At 33.9% G+C, this 19,009-nt stretch overlaps 1 protein-coding gene across 8 annotated transcripts in view; it reads right to left on the bottom strand.

Moving 5' to 3' along the window:
• dnm1b (dynamin 1b) overlaps nucleotides 1-19,009 on the bottom strand; it is a 49,529-nt gene that overhangs the window by 20,679 nt on the left and 9,841 nt on the right. For all 8 annotated transcript variants that reach the window (XR_007827759.1, XR_007827760.1, XM_051109712.1 and 5 more), the window contains exons 2-14: nucleotides 18,626-18,699; nucleotides 17,940-18,089; nucleotides 17,612-17,815; nucleotides 17,398-17,496; nucleotides 15,110-15,270; nucleotides 13,218-13,360; nucleotides 11,689-11,824; nucleotides 11,491-11,558; nucleotides 11,113-11,251; nucleotides 7,110-7,196; nucleotides 6,641-6,711; nucleotides 5,959-6,010; nucleotides 3,174-3,185 (exon numbers count right to left, since the gene is read on the bottom strand). Coding sequence is in view for 6 of the 8 variants with exons in the window: in XM_051109712.1 (XP_050965669.1) it covers nucleotides 3,174-3,185; nucleotides 5,959-6,010; nucleotides 6,641-6,711; nucleotides 7,110-7,196; nucleotides 11,113-11,251; nucleotides 11,491-11,558; nucleotides 11,689-11,824; nucleotides 13,218-13,360; nucleotides 15,110-15,270; nucleotides 17,398-17,496; nucleotides 17,612-17,815; nucleotides 17,940-18,089; nucleotides 18,626-18,699 (1,396 nt within the window). In the remaining 2 variants the exon portion in view is untranslated. The remainder of the gene's footprint in view (nucleotides 1-3,173; nucleotides 3,186-5,958; nucleotides 6,011-6,640; nucleotides 6,712-7,109; nucleotides 7,197-11,112; nucleotides 11,252-11,490; nucleotides 11,559-11,688; nucleotides 11,825-13,217; nucleotides 13,361-15,109; nucleotides 15,271-17,397; nucleotides 17,497-17,611; nucleotides 17,816-17,939; nucleotides 18,090-18,625; nucleotides 18,700-19,009) is intronic.

The raw sequence follows: 19,009 nt of genomic DNA, 5'->3' as shown, positions 1-19,009 counted from the left end.
TCAAATCTTTTGTAAATAAGATAAAGACATCGCTAACCTTAAACTGCAACTTCCCACTTTATTGACGCTTGAATTAAGTAGAAAAGACAAGTCCAAATATGCTTATAATAGCTTGATCTGGCAACACAGTACAAGAGACATGACCCGTATCCAAATGTGCATACTATCCATTCTAAATTCTATTTTCATAATATATTTTCATATATACAAAATCTATTTAGGGCAGATAGGGTGGATAGTATGCACACTGGGATGCAGGGATGAACTCGCACTGCTATGTAGGAAATCAGTTGGGACAATGACCAGTTACGCAGTTTTGTGGTCATTACACAAAAATATGCTGTCATTGACCAATCAGAATCAAGTATTCTGGAACCCAATGTAATAAAATTGAAAATGATGTGTATGTGGGATTTCGCAGAAGAACAAATTAAAAGAACACTGCAAATACAGTTGGGTCCAAAAGCCTGACGCCAGTTAAAAGATTTAGGGAAGAGTAAGATTTTGTTCATGAAATTACTGCATTTATTCAGAAAGGTCTTATTAATTTGATCTCAAATAAAATTATGTCAAATAGATACTTGTTTTTTTTTAATTTCTTTTAATCAAGGAATCATGAAAAAAATGTATCCTGGTTTCCACAAAATAGATACGGTAAAATAGAAAAAACTGGGTAATACTTTATTTTGATAGCCCACATTAGACATTCTACTAACAGTAAGTAACTTTGCAACTACATGTCAACTAGTTATTAGAGTATTAGTAGACTGTCTGCTTAATATCTTCTAAGTCTCTTCTAAACTTGGCAAGTATATGTCAACTTATTCTACTAACCCTAAACCTAACCTAACAGTCTGCTCTGAGAGTTAGTAGACATGTACTTGCAAATTAATGAGAATTAGTAGTTGCAAAGGTACTTATAGTTAATAAAATGTCTAAAGTGGACTATCAAAATAAAGTGTAACCAAAAAAAATTTAATTGTAATAATATGGTTTTACTGGTTTTGATTAAAAAATAATAATAATTCACCCCTGGTGGCCATAAGAGACTTCTTCCAAAAACAAAAAGAAGAAGAAGAAAAAAGAAAACATATGAACTTATAAAAGTTTTATAATATTACAAATACTCATCAGATAAATATGGAGGCCCGTTTCCAGCCAAAAATAAAAATTAAAAATGTTATTGCGACTTTTTAATTTTTTAAAACTTTTAAAAATCTTGAAATTCTGTTTTTTTTTTTTTAGAATTGCATGATACAAACTTGTGATTCTGACTTTTATTCTCAGAATTGTGAGATATAAACTCGCAATTGCGAGTTATAAAGTCAACTGTAAGATACAAACTCACAATACTGAAGAAATAAAATCAGAATTGTGAGATATAAACTCGCAAATCTGATTTTTTTTCTCAGAATTGTGTGATATAAAGCCGCAATTACAAATTATTAAGTCAGAATTGTGAGACAAACTCACAATTCTGAAAAATAAACTCACAATTCCGAAAAATAAAGTCGCAATTCTAAGAAATAAAGTCAGAATTACAAGATATAAACTCACAATTCTGTATTGTTTCTTAGAACTCGCAACTGTGATTTTTTAACATGCAATTGGGAGATTAAGTCAGAATTGTAAGATATAAACTTGCAATACTGAGAAATTAATCAGAATTGCATGATATAAACTTGCAGTTGTAAGTTATAAAGTCAGAATTGTGAGATATAAACTCGCAAATCTGACTTTTTCTCAGAATTGTGTGATACAAAGTTGCAATTGCGAGCTTTGTTTCTCAGAATTGTGACTTTTGTTTCGCAATTCTGACAAAGTTGCAATTTTAAGAAATAAAGTCAGAATTGCAAGATATAAACTCACAATTCTGACTTTTTTTCTCAGAGCTCGCAACTGTGACTTTTTCACACACAGCTGTGAGTTATTAAGTCAGAACTGTGAGATATAAACTCGCAAATCTGACTTTTCTCAGAATTGTGTGATACAAAGTTGCAGCTGCAAGTTATAAAATCAGAACTGCGAGACAGACTCCAAATTCTGAGAAATAAAGTCGAAATTCTAAGAAATAGTCGCAATTTTAAGAAATAAAGTCAGAATTGCAAGATATAAACTCACAATTTTGTCTTTTTTCTCAGAACTTGCAATTGTGATTTTTTCACATGCAATTGGGAGATTATTAAGTCAGAATTGTAAGATATAAACTCGCAATTGCGAAAAAAAAAGTCAGAACTACAGATCATATCAGTCTTTTTCCCTCCTCAAAATTCCAAGAAACAAATAGTCAGAACTGAGAGTTTATATCTCGCAACTGCGAGTGTATATCATGATATTCTGATTAAAAAAAGTGAGAATTGCAAGACATAAACTCTCAATTCTGACTTTTTTCTAAGAACTCACAATTGAATTTTTTCACACTTAATGCGAGTTATTAAGTCAAAATGTTGAGATAAAAAGTTGCAATAACGCTTTTTTTTTTTTTTATTCAGTGGCAGAAATATGTTTCCATATATAATAGTTGATAACTTATTAAAAATAAAGATAAGAAAAATAAAGTGTGGAGGAAAAAAAGATATTATCAGCATTACAATTAAAAAAAAATAGAATAAACACATAAAAGGATTTTAGAATTTCTTAGCATTTGGTATCCTTTTTAAAACTCTTTATTTTCAGGTGTAAATGTAAAAAAAATCAATTTGTCCGAATTTTCTAGTGTAAGTGGGGTAGACATTACTTTTATTACATCAGGAAGACTTCCTCCTACCCAAAGTAACCTAGAGTGCATTCAAGGTGTACTATATTTGTTCAGTACATTTGTTCTCTGAGAACAAACCCATGAACGTCATGAGCTACAGCTCTCAGGAGTGCAATGGGTTTCCACTGAAAACCTTATGTAGTTTCACAGCAGCTTCTTCAGTGCGGCGGCATGGTGTGAAAGCACTCAACTTTATCAGAAAAGGTCAGGATTAATGAATGATTATAAAAAGCTATTTGTGCTTTTGTTTTAAACAAATACACCCTAATGAGTACCATAATAATCAACATGTAGTGCTATTTTTCAAATGCATTTTATATTAAAAGGCCAAAGTGCATTAGCAAACACAAACACACATACAGTTACTCACAATAACTCACACACACCAAAGAGGCTGCAGTCAGTGCACACTTACCATTATCTCATCCTGAGGCGCGTTGCCATAGCAACAGCAGCAAAGCAAAGACAGGGTTTAAGATAGGTAATTATAAACTGGAAAAGGCAGTACTGAGAACAGACAAGATGAACACAATACAAAAGTAGCAGAAAGATTTCAGTAACTAGTTCACAATATTAACACAAGACATAATACAAATAATTTGTTAAACGTGACTAAATTGAACATGCTTTAAGATAATTCATGATATTCATGAATAACAACTAGTGCTGTCAAATCGATTAATCGTGATTAATCGCATCCAAAATAAAAGTTTGTTTTTACATAATTTATATGTGCACATACATACACACACATACATGTATATATTTAAGAAATATTTACATGTATAAACAGTTGCAATCAAAATTTTCAACTTATTCAAGGCATCAGTATACTACTGGAGAAACTTTATTAATACACTTTTGAGTAATTCTGAGAACGTAAGTTTGCGAATAATAAAAGAAAATTAAATTGGCTCTAAATGTTCATGTTCAAAATTATTCAACCCCCAAAAGTAAAATTTGGTGGTGAATCTTTTATTCTTTAAAACCACCAAAAATGCTGCTTGGAGGTGCTTAGAAGTTTCTTTCACCTCTCATCTGCAGTCTTGGCCAATTCCTTGCCTGAAAAAGCTTTCAGATCACTGATAATCTTTGATTTGTACATTGACACTGCTGTATTTCAAATTCAACCACATATTTTCAATGAGAATTAAATCTGTATACAGAACAGACCACTCAAGAACATTCTATGACTGATCCCTGAACCAAGCTTAAGTAGATTTGGATGTTTACTTTGGGATGATTGTCCTGCAGGAAAGCCCATTGATCATTAGCTTTAGTCATTGCACCAGAGGCATCAAAATTCTTGCCAAAAGGAGACTGAGTGTTTTTCAGCTTATAAGCTTTGCCTTTTTTGCATCAGACATACTGCTGATTCATGGGTCCAAAAAGCTCCAGTTTGATCACATCACTCCATACGTCTATCCAAATAAATTTTAGCATGTTCAAGTTGGCCTTTTTCTTCTTCTTGGTCAAGAGTGGTATCAAGATGCCTCAACATGAAAGCCATGCTTGTCAAGTGTTCTTCTTATACACCACATTGAAATGTTTTTCCTTCTTTCATCGGGTCATCTTGCAAGTCTTTGGCTGTACATCGCAGGTTTTTCTCAGTTGCTCCGATCAAACATTTTATGATATTGTGCTTTTTTTGTTCAACACCCTCAAAGGTTTTCTGTTACAACACACTTTAAACTAAAGAATAAGGCTGCCAGCTGTGTCTCTAGGAACTTTTAATGTCTTGGAAATCTTCATGTAGCCTTAGACTTTCTAATATAATAAAACCATTTCTTCTCTATAGCTTTTGTGAGAGCTCTGTTGACTGTACCATATTTGCTACTCAACTTCAGCACATGCATGGGCTAAATGTAAATATGTGTAACACCCCAAGCTAATTCTGTGTTTTTTTTTTTTTTTTTTTTTTTTTTTTTTACAGAGTTTCTAAAGGCTTAATTGTGTTTTAAGACAAGTTTGTTCCCTATCATAAAAATAAGTGACTTAAAACAGCAATGTTAAATAGGGGTTGAATAATTATGACATAGCTGTGTTATTAAAAATCCTATAACTCAAAAACATTAGATTATATATTGACATTATATATTTGTCTAATGACAAAAACATTAGACATATATTGATCACTTTTAATATGCCAGTAAACTGTTGTAGATGCAATTTTTATAAAGTCCTGGATCCTCAGAAAAGCTTGTATTTGTAAAGTACTGCAGTCTCTCTTTCGATTGCAACTGTATATATACTTTTTATATATAAATAAAATATATATTTCATATATTTTTTTAAATATATATACATGTATGTGTGTATACTTCATATTTTTATAATATAAATGTACACAAAAACAGTACACACATATATTATGTAGACACAAACATTTATTTTGGATGTGATTGTGATTAAATGACTTGACAGCACTAATAACAACAGATAATTTCGAAAACTGAAAAATGCTTAATTCAGTCCAAAATAAAGGTACACTCATTATGCTCTTTAAGAATGTTTTTTTTATGCATACTGCAATTAAACAGTTCACATGCAATATAAAATTGTTTAAATAGATTATTATTTTAATTATATAAATATTGTTAATAAATATAAGTTGTAGAATTTAATACAATTGTCTTATTAATATTTTTTATAAGATTTATATATTTATATTTTATAATATATATATTGTTATATTAATTTGACTATTTTTTTGTGCTCTGCATAGTAATAAACATAAGCTAAATTTAAAAATGGGGCTTTTCTCTTTGTAGAAGACAATAATCATTGGCTTTGACTTTAAGAAACCTCTCCATCATATATTTCTTCAGCTTCACATTTTGAATGCAGCCACGCATTGTACACTGGAGGATATATGCATTAGATATAATTGCATGGTCAATCTAGATGTTATTTTAAAACTAATCAAGTAATACTCTAATTCAGTTGCTTCTCTCTCCATGTTTTTTCCAACAAGCTCTTCCTAATTATTTTTTACTTTAAAGAGCATTTTACAAAACAACACCCGTCACTGTTCTCAATAATTAAAATCTCATTAAATGACAGACACTGACTGATGCAGTGTCCAATTATAGACTGCGGCTGCCGTTCCTACATAAGTAATGTTTGAGTGAAGCAGCAAACATCTGTTCAAGCAGTGTGATGCATGCGGATGCAACATCTGTTTATTCTGACTTGCTTACCTGATTGCCAGCAGCCTTCTTCTTGTTCATCTGACTGCTTCTCTGCTGGGCACTGAAGGGATAAACAGAATAAAAAATATCCATAAAGAGCACATAATGATTGGAACTAAAGGAAATCTATAGTCACAAAACCTGCTGACTGACTAGCATCAACTCTGACGGCAAATCCAGGCAAAGATCTGTACAAAAGTAGCGTAGTGTATTCTAACCTTTAGCTGACTATACTTTTACCAGTTAAACTGCAAAAGCTGCAGAACAGAATGTTGTATGCGAACCAATGAATACTAATAAATAGGATAAACCGGCCTGGCTAGGCTGCATTCAGTAGTGGTGATCAGATTTGATTATAAAGATTTGATTCTGCCAAATAATTTATAAAGGGCGAAAGATGAACTATTTATGATGTCTTAATGAATGAGCCTGTAGGTCTACTGTGAATATCTTGAGATCACAGAGGACACAATCTCTGTCTATCATCATCTTTGAACAAGGCTCTCAGCCTCAGCTTATTTAATGACAGCTCTTCAGACCACTGAATTTCTCTTTAGAAACCATTCACTGAATGACAATTTCAGTATTAATTTCTATGAACCTGATGATCTCCTCAACCTGATGATCTGTTTGTGTTTTTTGGTGACAAAAAAAAATTGTAAATAGTTATGTTCTTAAATAATGTACTTACTTTGCAAAACCGATGAAATCCTCATGATTGGTGTTCATGTAGGCTAACTCAATGTCAATTAGCAACATGACCTAATGGCAAGAAAAGAATACACATGTCACTACTTATTTTTCTGTTGAAGTCATTCACTTTATTTTTCCCGTATGAGTGGGCATGGCCATTTGTAAATTTTATGGGTCTGGTTTCTGGTCTCGTCAGCGTCCAGCTATTTTTAGCTGTGCTTGTTTTGCTGCTTGATATTGCAAATTGGTGTGTCTTACCATGTTATTTGAATGTATTATCTTAATTATGAGCACACTGGTTTGAAAACCGTTTAACCCTTTACTGCACATTGTTATTTCTTCTCATCATTTCCCTATAGCAGCTAATGAACCGAAAGTCTCACCCATTGGCTTACTTCCGAGTTTAGGAATAAGGTGGATAGCTTGGTTTTACCACATGAGTATATGTAAGGGTCGGCAGGTGGCACCTGATCCTTAGTGCGACTCTCTCGATCACGGATGTGCTGGGTGACGATCCTCTCCATTTCCTCTCTAAGCATGGGGTACTGAGCCAGCTGTCCCAAAAAAAAAAAACACACACACACATACTGGATCAGCTACAACCACTGAGACAATAAGCAGGGCTTATTGTTTAAGCAAATCTTATTACCGCAAACAAATGGAAAGGGTATTTCAGTGATTATCAGTTTAAGAATGAAGCTCACAGAAAAACCTATCTGGATAATATTTACCCCCAAAATATCATGAAATTAAAATAAGAAATTCTAATATCCATAAAAATAATGAAGCTTAAAAGTTTGCATTATTTAGATGACAATTAACCATCCTCCACCCCATTCTCATTAATATAATGGGTCTCTGTGTTTTATTTTGGAGTTGAGAGTAATGAGAGTAATTTTGTCGGTACACACTGATGCAATGCAAAAATGAAATGTTAAAAAAAAACATTTACATAAATAAATCAAATTAATTAGCATAAACAAAATGCAATATTATACTTTTTAAAAAATGTATGCATTTTTGAGATATATTTTATATGAATTAAAATAATGCCACAATTTAAACCTAGAATTCATTTTCTTCAGTAAAAATATTATCTTTATTAAAACTGATTTCATTTTTTTTTTAATAATTACTTAAAATCTTATTACTTATTTTGGGGTTAACTATGATCTGTACATGAAGAATTGAGATGCAAAAGCCTCTAAATCCATCTGACGTGTTTCTTTAAAATGAGCATTTCTTTCTGGTTACTTTGTATAGGTTTCTATGTAGGTACTGGTATATCTGATTGGGCTGAGGCTGGAATTTAGTGAGTTTGAAGTAAAAGTATTTGATGGACGTATAATATGTGTCGAGCATTCACTCAGTACCATTATCTCATTTTTGACCAAGATGGCTTTTAGCTGGTTTTGCATCTGAACTCTTCACGTGTTCTTATAAAATTCGCTCTAAAGTGGCATCGTATAGGATTATATATATGGAATATGGGAACATGAATTTGGGGTCAGTAAGATTTTTTAATATCTTCAAAACAAGTTGCTTACCAAGGTTGCATTTATTTCAGATGATTGATATCAGAAACAAAGTGAAATATTGACATTGTGATTACAATTTAAAATTACAATTTAACCTTTTTCTCTTATTTGAATACATATTAAAATGTAATTTATCCCTGTAAAGGTAAAGCTGAATTTTCAGCACTTACTAGTCTAGTGTCACATGATCATTCCAAAACCAGTCTAATATGTTGATTTGAAGCTCAAGAAACATTTCTTATTATTACCAATGTCGAAAACAGTTGTGCTGCTGAATATCTGCATATTTTGTTGCAGCCGCAATACAGTTTTCCCCCACAAAATTCTTTGATAAATAGAAAGAAGAGCATTTATTAAATATAGAAATATTTTGTAACATTAAAGCTGCAAGCAGCGTTGAAAGAGCCCTCACACCTGGGCTCACCAACACCCGGTGGCTTTAGAAAAAAAAGGAAACTATGGGCAATATACATTTAAAGTGGTAAATATATGACGAATATGCCAAAAATTTTGTACATGCTAAACGTCCTGCTACCACATGGTGGCGCTATGACTATAACTGGATATTGGCATGTAGATGTCTTCAGGCCAGCACTTTTATAAAACATGAAATTTGGTGCAGATTGAACATGGTATCAAGTCAAGTCAAGCTTTATTGTCATTCTGCTACATGTGTGGACATATAATAGAACGAGATGTCGTGTCTCACAGGACCACGGTGCTACATACTAGTTAAACACGAATAAGAAAAGCAATTACAGACTTACACAATGGTTAACCATTTGACTATACATATACTGTAAATACTATAACTATAAAAAATAGTTGACTAGACATACAAGACTGAGACAACAAGAACTTTACATAAGTACTGTACATGATGTTTTACAAAAGAGACATGTTTGAATGTTTGAATTACTGCAAAGCATGACATATCCTGCTGGCAACAGGTGGCACTATGATTATAACTGAATACTGGCCTTTAGATGTCTTCAGGCCAGGACTCTTATCAAACATTTGAAGTCTGCTGCAGAATCGATATTGCATGTTTAAGTTAGTGTAAAACAAGTAATTTCCTGTTGCCAGCAGGTGGCGCTATGATTACGACAGAATATTGGCCTTTAAATGTGTTCAGGACAGGACTCTTATCGAACATGTGAAGTTTGGGGCAGATCAGACATCGTATGAGTTACAACAACTTCTATTCCCATGGCGAAACATTAAACTTTGTCAGGCCGCCACGGACACGCCCTTTAAAGGTCTTTAGAGTAGACTGACCAAATATACTGTTGATGTCAATAAATCTCTCAGAGGAGTTTGTTAGAAAGTAAAATATTCCACGTCCTGTTGCCAGCAGGTGGCGCTATGACTATAACTGAATATGGGCATGGGCATGTGTTCAGGACTCTTATCAAACTTGCGAATTTTGGTACAGATTGGTCATTGTATGCCTGAATTATAACAACTTCCTGTTTCATGGCAACATCGAAGTTTGTCAGGCCGCCACGAACATGCCCTTCATACCGTGGTGACTTTTTTGTAGGTATTGGTGTGTTACATGTGTCTACAGAATTTCGTACACGTATGTGAAACACAGCTCGAGGGGCACTTTGTTGAAATTTTATAGGTGGCACTATTGAGCCATTTTGCCATACCCACTTCTGAAACCCATATCAAATGTAAATTTTCATCACTTTTGGCATGTGTGCACAGTTTCATGAGTTTTTGAGCATGTTTAGACCCTCAAAAATGCGATTCATTTTGGAGAAGAAGAAGAATCTGAGTAATTAACCACCGGTGGCCGGGCCCTAATTCAGTGTTTGGGAAAGTTACTTTTAAAAGTATTGCATTACAATACTGAGTTACTCCCTAAAACAGTAACTAATTATGTCACTTAGTTACTTTTTATGGAAAGTAATGCATTACTTTACTTTTGCGTTACTTTTTAAATCTGGGCAGGGCTTGCTTTTTTTTTTTTTAATATAAAAAGTTCTGTTTTTGGCAAATGTAAAAGCCTTTTCACAACAGAAGCCTCAGGCTTTGAGAAAAGTAAATTCACATCTGTACACTAAACCGCAGAAGAAAAAAATGTAAATTCTTCAGCAGTAATAAAAAAAGGAAAACAAATGTTAGATTACCTTGAGTTATTTTTACTTATTTAGTATGGTTGAATTGGATCATCGAAGGTCGGCAGCAAAGACATCAGTTAATAAAATGGGGTTAAATGCATAAAGGATATTTGTTTTATTGAGTTGAATTTCACATTTTGAAGAATACTGAATCTGTTTTTTTGTGAGTGAGCTGAATTAATGCATGTTCACATTTATTCTAGAACTAACATCTTACTCCCGATTTCTCTCAACATGGGGAAAGGAGAGCTTTTAATCAATAAATGGGGGGGAAAGTAACTGGCGTTACTTATTTGAAAAAGTAACTCAGATATTTTCTTGTCAATTAAAAAGTAATGCGTTACTTTACTAGTTACTTGGAAAAAGCAATAATATTACGTAACTCGTGTTACTTGTAATGTGTTACCCCCAACACTGTCCTAATTACACATGTGTAGTTCTTTCATGAAACTCTAGATGGCGCAGGCTGACGGGTGTTAACATAACTGACGATATTCACAGCCTTATACGACTTGGCACAAGCTGATTGGTTCATGTTGCATACGCAGCCAAGGAGTTTGTACCTTCACCTTTAAAGGACTGGTTGGCAATCACTTGAGCCTTTTGCAGCGTTCATCTGAAACCCTCCACCTTCCCCAGCTCCACCTGTATAGATCTGCTACGGGTTATTTTAAATGCTATTTGTGCAGCAGCAGTATGTCTTAAATACTCAGTATTGTATATGTATAAAAAAATCTCCTGACCCCAAACCTTTGAATGGTAGTGCATATGAAGCTGTATGCCACACAGACATGGAGATTTACCTTCTTGGTGCACTGTCTGACCGTATTGACCAGCTCGGTGATGACAAGGTCCACACATTTCTGACAAGGCTCTTTGATCTTCGCAATCTGCCGTTTAACAATAGTCTCGAAAGCCATATCTGGAGTAAACAGACCAGTCCTGACAAGTAAAAGAGATGAAGAGAGCAGTCAGAAATATAAATGATGTGCTTTACAGTTACTGATCACTTTGTCATTGCAGTTCATATTCCATGGCATGCTTCTCATTGTACAGTGCTTCATATCTAGCGAGCAGTGGCTCAGAATGTCACAGTGACATCAAAGCGAGTTTGATCTCAGAGCAGGAGAGCTGCTCAATGTGTGTGGCTCTGTGTGTTTGAGGTAGAGGCTGATGCACACCTGATACCGTGGATGTTCTTGATGGCGTAACTGATCTCCTTTCGCAGCTCCTTCTCATCAAACTCCATCTAGTCATCATTAATAGACACAGAAACACTTACTTTATATAATTTGTGAGGATATGATTTAAATAATCCTATAGAAAGTATGACCACTGCATTGTTTTGCTCTTAGAGAACAACAGTATGATAAAATTACCTTAACCAGCTCAAAGGGGAAGCGCTCATGGAAGATGCGATTGATCCTCGCACCACCGGACAACTCCACTGTGTCCACCTGATCTCCTGAACCCTCAATGCACTTCTCAAAATCCACCGCAAACTGCTGCACCATCCTTTAAACCAGAGAAGAGTGAATTGTGCAAGTCACAGATACATACCTTCACAAAGAAACACACATAAAGATATGCTACTGTTTAAAAGTCTGGGGTCAGTAAGATTTTGTAATGCTTTTGAAAAAAGTCTCTTATGCTCTGAAATATTATGAAATATTATTATAATTTAAAATAACTGTTTTCTATTTTATTAAACTTGTAATATAAATTGTAAGTTATTCCTGTGATGGCAATTCTGAATTTTGCTAATTTTTGCTAATCAATGGTGAAAACAGTTGTGCTGCCTAACATTTTTGAGAAATCTTTTTTCAGAGTTATATTTTTCAGAATATAAAGCTCAAGAGAACATAATTTATTTAATAAAAATAGAGTTCTTTTGTAACATCATAAATGTTTTTACTTTCACTGATTAATTTAAAGTTCACTTCTAGAACAAAAATTTACAGATAATTTACTCACCCCCTTGTCATCCAAGATGTTCATGTCTTTCTTTCTTCAGTAGTAAAGAAATTATGTTTTTTGAGGAAAACATTTCAGGATTTCTCTCCATATAGTGGACTTCTATGGTGCCCGTGCATTTGAACGTACAAAATGCAGTTTAAATGCGGCTTCAAAGGACTCTAAATGATCCCAGCCAAGGAAGAAGGGTCTTATCTAGTGAAATGACTGGTTATTTTCTAAAAAAAAAAAAAAACAAAACAAACAAAAAAAAAATATATATATATACTTTTTCACTCTCAAACACTTGTCTTGTCTAGCTCTGTGTGTACTCTGTGTATTCCGGTTCAAGACAGTTAGGGTATGTCGAAAAACTCTCATCTCATTTTCTCCTCCAAACTTCAAAATCGTCCTACATCGCTGCAGAAGTACCGACCTAGTGTTTACAAAGTGAACATGCAAAGAAGATCAAATACCCTTTACAAAAAAAGGTAAAACAGCGATGCATGACAATTTTGAAATTAGAGAAGAAAATGAGACGGGAGTTTTTAGACCTACCCTAACTGTCATGAACCGGAAAACACAGCGTTCACACAGAGCTAGACAAGACGAGCATTTGAGGTTAAAAAGTATATAAATGGTCATTTTTTTAGAAAACAACTGATTGTTTCGCTAGATAAGACCCTTCTTTCTTGGCTGGGAAATCCTGAAATGTTTTCCATAAAAAAGCATAATTTCTTTATGACTGAAAGAGGAAAGACATCACCATCTTGGTTGACAAGGGGGTAAGTAAATTATCTGTAAATTTTGGTTCTGGAAGCGAACTTCTCCTTTAATGAATCCTTGCTGAATAAAAATATGAATTTCTTTCAACAACAACAACAATAAAATCTTAAATGGTAATTTATGTGCATAGGCTGTAAATAATTAAGAATGCAATACATATCAGACTCACTGTAGCAGAGCCTTGGTTTTGCGAGAAGGATCATCGGGGCGAAAGTGCTTGTACTCCTCCACCTCTTTCTCAATGGACAGTAGCTGGCTCTGAAGTTTATTTCTCAGTCCTGGCAGAGTGTCCCGGATGTGGTTAGTTAATTGCTAGATGAGAATAGAAACCCTTGGTTACTAGTCAGCATCGAGGACACATCGGACACAACCACACTACAATGATAAAAATCCATTCGATCCTTTTTTTGATCTTCAAAAAAACCTAAACAGTCTCAGTTATCAAGCTGTTTTGAATTTCGGAGCATTATGATGTCATAATGCTCAGGCACCGCTCACAACCATCTAACCAGGGCTGAAACGATTCCTTAAGTAACTCGAGAAATGTTAACTTGAATACAAAAATCATCGAGGCAAATTATAACACAGAACACTGTTTCCCCACAGACCATTATTACTGACGCACAAACCGATAAATGCTAGACATATTTAAGACCGTAAATTAATGGTGGTTAGTTATGATGTCCCTAAGTTAGCTATGTTTTGTGAAAGACTAAGTGCCATTTATGTTGATTGTCTAATTCTCTCTCTGTGACACACAGAAAGTTAGTGAATATCAAATGAAGAGTGCCTCAGCATGATTACAAATGTGATACTGATTTTATGCAACAGTTCATCAATAAACAAGAAGTTAATATTAAGAGACTTACGTTTTAGACAGCATATTGCCTGTTTTTGCTCTATTCGCAAACAAATAACCATTCCAGTTTTGTGTCTTTGAGCAACACGACGGTCGGTGTTTTGTTTTTGAATGAATCACCCGTTAAATGATTCAGTTAATTTAAAGTATCTTCATTTTAAAAATACATGTAAATATCAGTATTCAGTGTTTTGTTTAAAATAGCAGAATGTTATGCATTTGTAACGGGAAGTTAAATGCATTCATGTCCCTCTGAGCTGAATTAAATAATGTGTAAATAGGCCTACATCTAAATGCCTCAATTTCTTGACTTAAGCCTTTGTTTTAGGTTGTAATGTTTACCTTTTTCTAAAGTAATTTGAAATTGGTTTTGTATTTTTATTTATTTTATATATATATATATATATATATATATAGAATTTATATACTTTTATTTGCATTTTGAATTAAATTAATTTAGTTCATGGTTATTAATGTATGAAATTTCAGCAATAAAAATGTTAATTTTATTAATTTTTAATCTTATTTTCTCTTGTATATTTAGTATTGCTCTTTTAATAAAATGAATTCTTATTCAATTATTTGATTAATCAGTGTAATAATTGGTAGAATAATCGATTACTAAAATAATCAATAGCTACAGACCTACATCTAACCCCCATATTAACATATTTCTGCTCTCAGCCAGTTGTGCGCTGTGCACCATTTTCTCCACGCTCAAGCAGCTGTAGTGACAACAATGTCTCGTAAGCAATACAGATGTTTTGTAGTTGGATGTAAAAGTGAATATAAGAGTCTTCGTTTTCTCCCGACATCAGAGCCACTGAGGACGCAATGGATTAGTTTTGTTTTTGATGGTAACGCGCCACCAAATACACAAAAAGCATAAGAGAGGGGTGGGGTGAGCAGTAGCTCATTATCATTTAAAGAGACATGCACCAAAATGGGTCGCTGTGAACAGAGCTGTTTTTGACAGGGTAAAAAAGTGTTGTTTTACAATACCATAGAGGAATTTTAAATTAAGTATGTTGCATAAATTTCATAAAGACCCTAAGGAATTATACCAACTTGTGGAAAATGGGTATCCGATGTCCCCTCTAAAGTAAACATGGTCTGTGTCACAGAGATATATTTCTATGTCAAAATGGCAGTGGGGTGTATAAAATACAGAAAAACATGCAGAAAGGCATTTGTCATTCTACCTGGTTAAGCACTTTCTGCAGGTAGGGAGTCCCCATGCGATCAGCCAGGTGTCGGTAGGCTGGGTGGGTGAGGAAGAACTTCCTCTCCGCTGCCATTGCAGCAGTGATGTCCTTCTTGCCATCAATGTCCTTCTGACTGCGGTTCACAACCCCAATGTAGCCTACAGGGAACATTCAGCTTGACATCGTTACAGGCAATCAGCATGAGCAAACATAGTACATAACACATAGTCATAACAATATTTCCCATAATGTTTCAGGAAGTGCAGAACTATAGCTGTTAAATTACTTTCACAAGGAGGACTATCCAACATTATGGCTAAATAAGCTTTTAAATGTGAAGTTATGAGGAAATAAATGGAAACATGCATTAGAAACTGCATTAGGAGAGTAAATGGTGAAATTAAGTGTAATTTTATGTTTTTCAGTGAAGAAAAATTCAGTTATGATGGAGTTTGGTTATTATTCATCTGATGTTGCATATAGCAACAATAAATGTAATTGTCTTTAGCAGGCTATTGCTTATTGTCTAATATAAGAACATACTGTAACATACGTTATAACATAATATAAACCCCAGTAAGAATACTTGTTTTAGTCTTTATGTATAGACCTAAATTAATTTTGTGGAAAAGTTTTTCTTAATTTAAATAAGTTCATCGAAAGTTAAAAAGTATATGCTGTGACAAGTAATCAGTGTTAGTGAACAACAGGGGAGAAAGGTCATCTAGAAGTGGAGAAAGAATCGCAGCTGCTCTGGTAGACTAAGACTTAATAGTGCATCAAAGGCTTCAAAAGCACAAATGTCCTCTACAGAAGATTTCTCTCTCAAGTGTGGTGCAGGTTTAATAGCCATTTTTGCTCTCCTGAATCCTTTGAAGTGTTTCTGTGTCTGAGTGCTCTTAAAAACGAATAAATATACAAATAAATGCCTAACCTCCTTATATGCATTTTGTTTCTGACCTATATTTTGTTTTCAAGAGACCAGGCACACATTTCTTCTCTATCTACAAGAGCTAGGTTTAGAAAAATTGTGTTAATGGTTAAGTAATGATTTATAACCAGTAGTTACTAGTAGTTACCAGTAGTTGGTTAACAAATTAAATATTCATCAACTGTTTTATAACAGAAATAATAAACAACCAACAGTAACAACCAAAAATACAAATGTTGTCAAATGTTGCTATTTTAAATGTAAAATATATATATATTTTTTCATTAAGTAATTCAGCAATTCGCAATTGAGGTGACTGGACAAGTTGTTCTCAGCATATAAGAAGTGAATATGTGCATGCTGTGAATTAATTTAATGAACATAGTTTCCTAGAATTCTGCGGAGGCCCATTTCCACTACTGAGTAAAACATAAAAAAGGTAATTGTCACTTTTTTCTCACAACTGTGAGTTTATATCTCACAATTGTGACTTTTTATTGTGACTTTATAACAAGTCAGAATTTTGAGATATAAACTCGTAATTCTGACAACATTTCAGTATTTTTCCCCCTAAACATTGGACTTTTATAACTGGCTATTGTGAGGAAAAAGTCAGAATTGTGAGTTTTTATCTAGCAATTCTGACTTTATTTCCACAATGGTGACTTTAAATCATGCAATTCTGAGAAAAAAAGTCAAAATTGTGACATTATATATCTCAGTTCTGACTATATAACCCGCAACTGCAAGTTTATATCTTGCATTAAAAAGTAAGAAGTAAAATGTAATTAAAAAGTAAACTTGCAAAATATAAAATTGTATCACACAATTCTGGGGAAAAAAGTCAGAATTGCAAGATGTAAGCTCACAATTGCAAGAAAAAAGTCAGAATTGTGCAAAAAGTTACAATAGTCACCCTAAATTCTACTTCTTTTACTATTACTTCTAATTCTATTTTTCCTTGCTATTTAAATCATGAAATTAATGAATTCCTTCAAATAAAAAATAGTTTTATAAAAATAGACAAGTATTCACAGACCTATTTACTTTCCTTTATAGCGCCATAACGTAGACTGAGGATTGGTTCATATAATTATTTAATTTAAAAAAATCTTTTTCATTTTTCCAATTTACAGGGATCTTGCATCTAATGACTACTGAATTTCCTTGAACTGCTGAAAGTACAACAGTTAGCCAAGTAAATTTTTAAAGCATAAATTGAATATATATATATACCTTCTTTTTTCACTCTTTCAGCTCTGGGAATCACTGTTCATTGTTATTTACACATTTTCCATGACCACCCTCTATTTGTGTGGAATGAGTCTGGATGCTTTTTCTTCACTGACTTTACCTCTGCGTAAAGGAAGAAGCTTGTTCTCCAGGATGTCACGTGCATCGGTTCCTTCATCCATTAGATCCAATTTAGTGATCACACCTATAGTTCTCAAACCTATTTAGAAACAATTTTTACATGAAAAGAGCTTTACAAATCTCACATCAAGGTATGCCTGCAAGTATGCAATTATTTTAGAACATGTTTCAGTCGTTGCTGGATGATAACCCACCCTGAGGGTCCACCTCCTTGGCAATCTTGAGAGCATCTGAGTTGGCCAGGTCAGAGTTGGCCGGAGACACAGCCAGCAACAAGCAGTTCTCCTTAGTCACAAACTGCATTAGCATGTCCCTGATCTGAAACTCAATGTCATGCGGCTGGTCACCTACCGGCACTTTGGTCATACCGGGCAAGTCCACGAGCGTGAGATTCAAAACTGGTGATGAAAACAAGTAGTGATAGGATTATATGTGACATTTCACAATGCATGCTTGTATGTAACAGAATATTTAGATCTGGTCGTGATTAAATAACTCCTGTATGTGCATGAATGTAAGTACCATGAGGCGAATAGACACGCAGATTGATGGGGACGGGTGAAATGCCTTTGTTTTGGCCAGTGATGCGATCTGTCTCTGCTTCAATCTCCTGACGAACCTCATCGAAATCAGTAAACTTCTTCCCTTTGCAGTGCAAAAACTCAGCGTATTCTGGAAATAATCAATTAGAAAACGTTTTTACAAAACAGCTTTTTAGTTTTGCCAAAAAGGGATACTTCACCCAAAAATAAAAATTTGCTGAAAATGTATCAGATTGTTTCGCATCAGAACAGATTTGAAATTTAGTATTACATCACTTGCTCACCAGTGGATGCTCTGCAGTGAATGGGTGCCGTCAGAATGCCGTCAGAAGCCCAAACAGCTGATAAAAACAATAATCCTCGAAACTCCAGCCCAATAATTCTTTTATGGAGCTTTTCACTTCACAAGATGCTAAATGATGGACTGGAGTGGTGTGAAATGTGGATTATTGTGATGTTTTTACCAGTTGTTTGGACTCTCATTCCGACAGCACCCAGCAAGTGATGCAATAGTAAATTTCCCCAAATCTTTTCTGATGAAGAAACAAACTCATCTATATATTGGACGGCCTGAGTAAATTTTCTGGGTGAACTATTCCTTTAAAAAACACGCATTTAAAACTATAGAACTTCTTGGCTTCTTTCTAAAGCTAGCAATATATTTACCAGTAGGGCAGTTGATGAGCTGCAGCACTAGGGGGCGCCGAGTGACAATACCAGAGCCACGAGGCAGAAAATCCCTAAAAAGAACATAAGCCAGCATTAATTGAGTCACATTTGTTTATCAAAGTGAATAGTAATTTCTTTCTGAATATTACATAAAGAGATGTACATTTTCTTTTCTTAAAATCTGAAAAATAAATAAACAGTGCAAAAAATTAAAATAATTTTATAAAGTCATGTTGCTATGTTTAAAACTGCTTTTACAAGTCAATAAAACGTAACACTGTTAAATGCCGTGACTAAAAACTCTTCTTTTTTAATCTAACGATGACTCTCGGTATATGTTCACACTGGAACAGCTCATCCTGAAAAACAGATGTATTGACT

The sequence above is a fragment of the Labeo rohita genome, chromosome 5, assembly GCF_022985175.1.
Source record: "Labeo rohita strain BAU-BD-2019 chromosome 5, IGBB_LRoh.1.0, whole genome shotgun sequence".
NCBI classification, from domain to species: domain Eukaryota; kingdom Metazoa; phylum Chordata; class Actinopteri; order Cypriniformes; family Cyprinidae; genus Labeo; species Labeo rohita.
The sequence above is the reverse complement of the archived record's forward strand: the minus strand, read 5'-3'. Positions and strand labels throughout refer to the sequence as shown.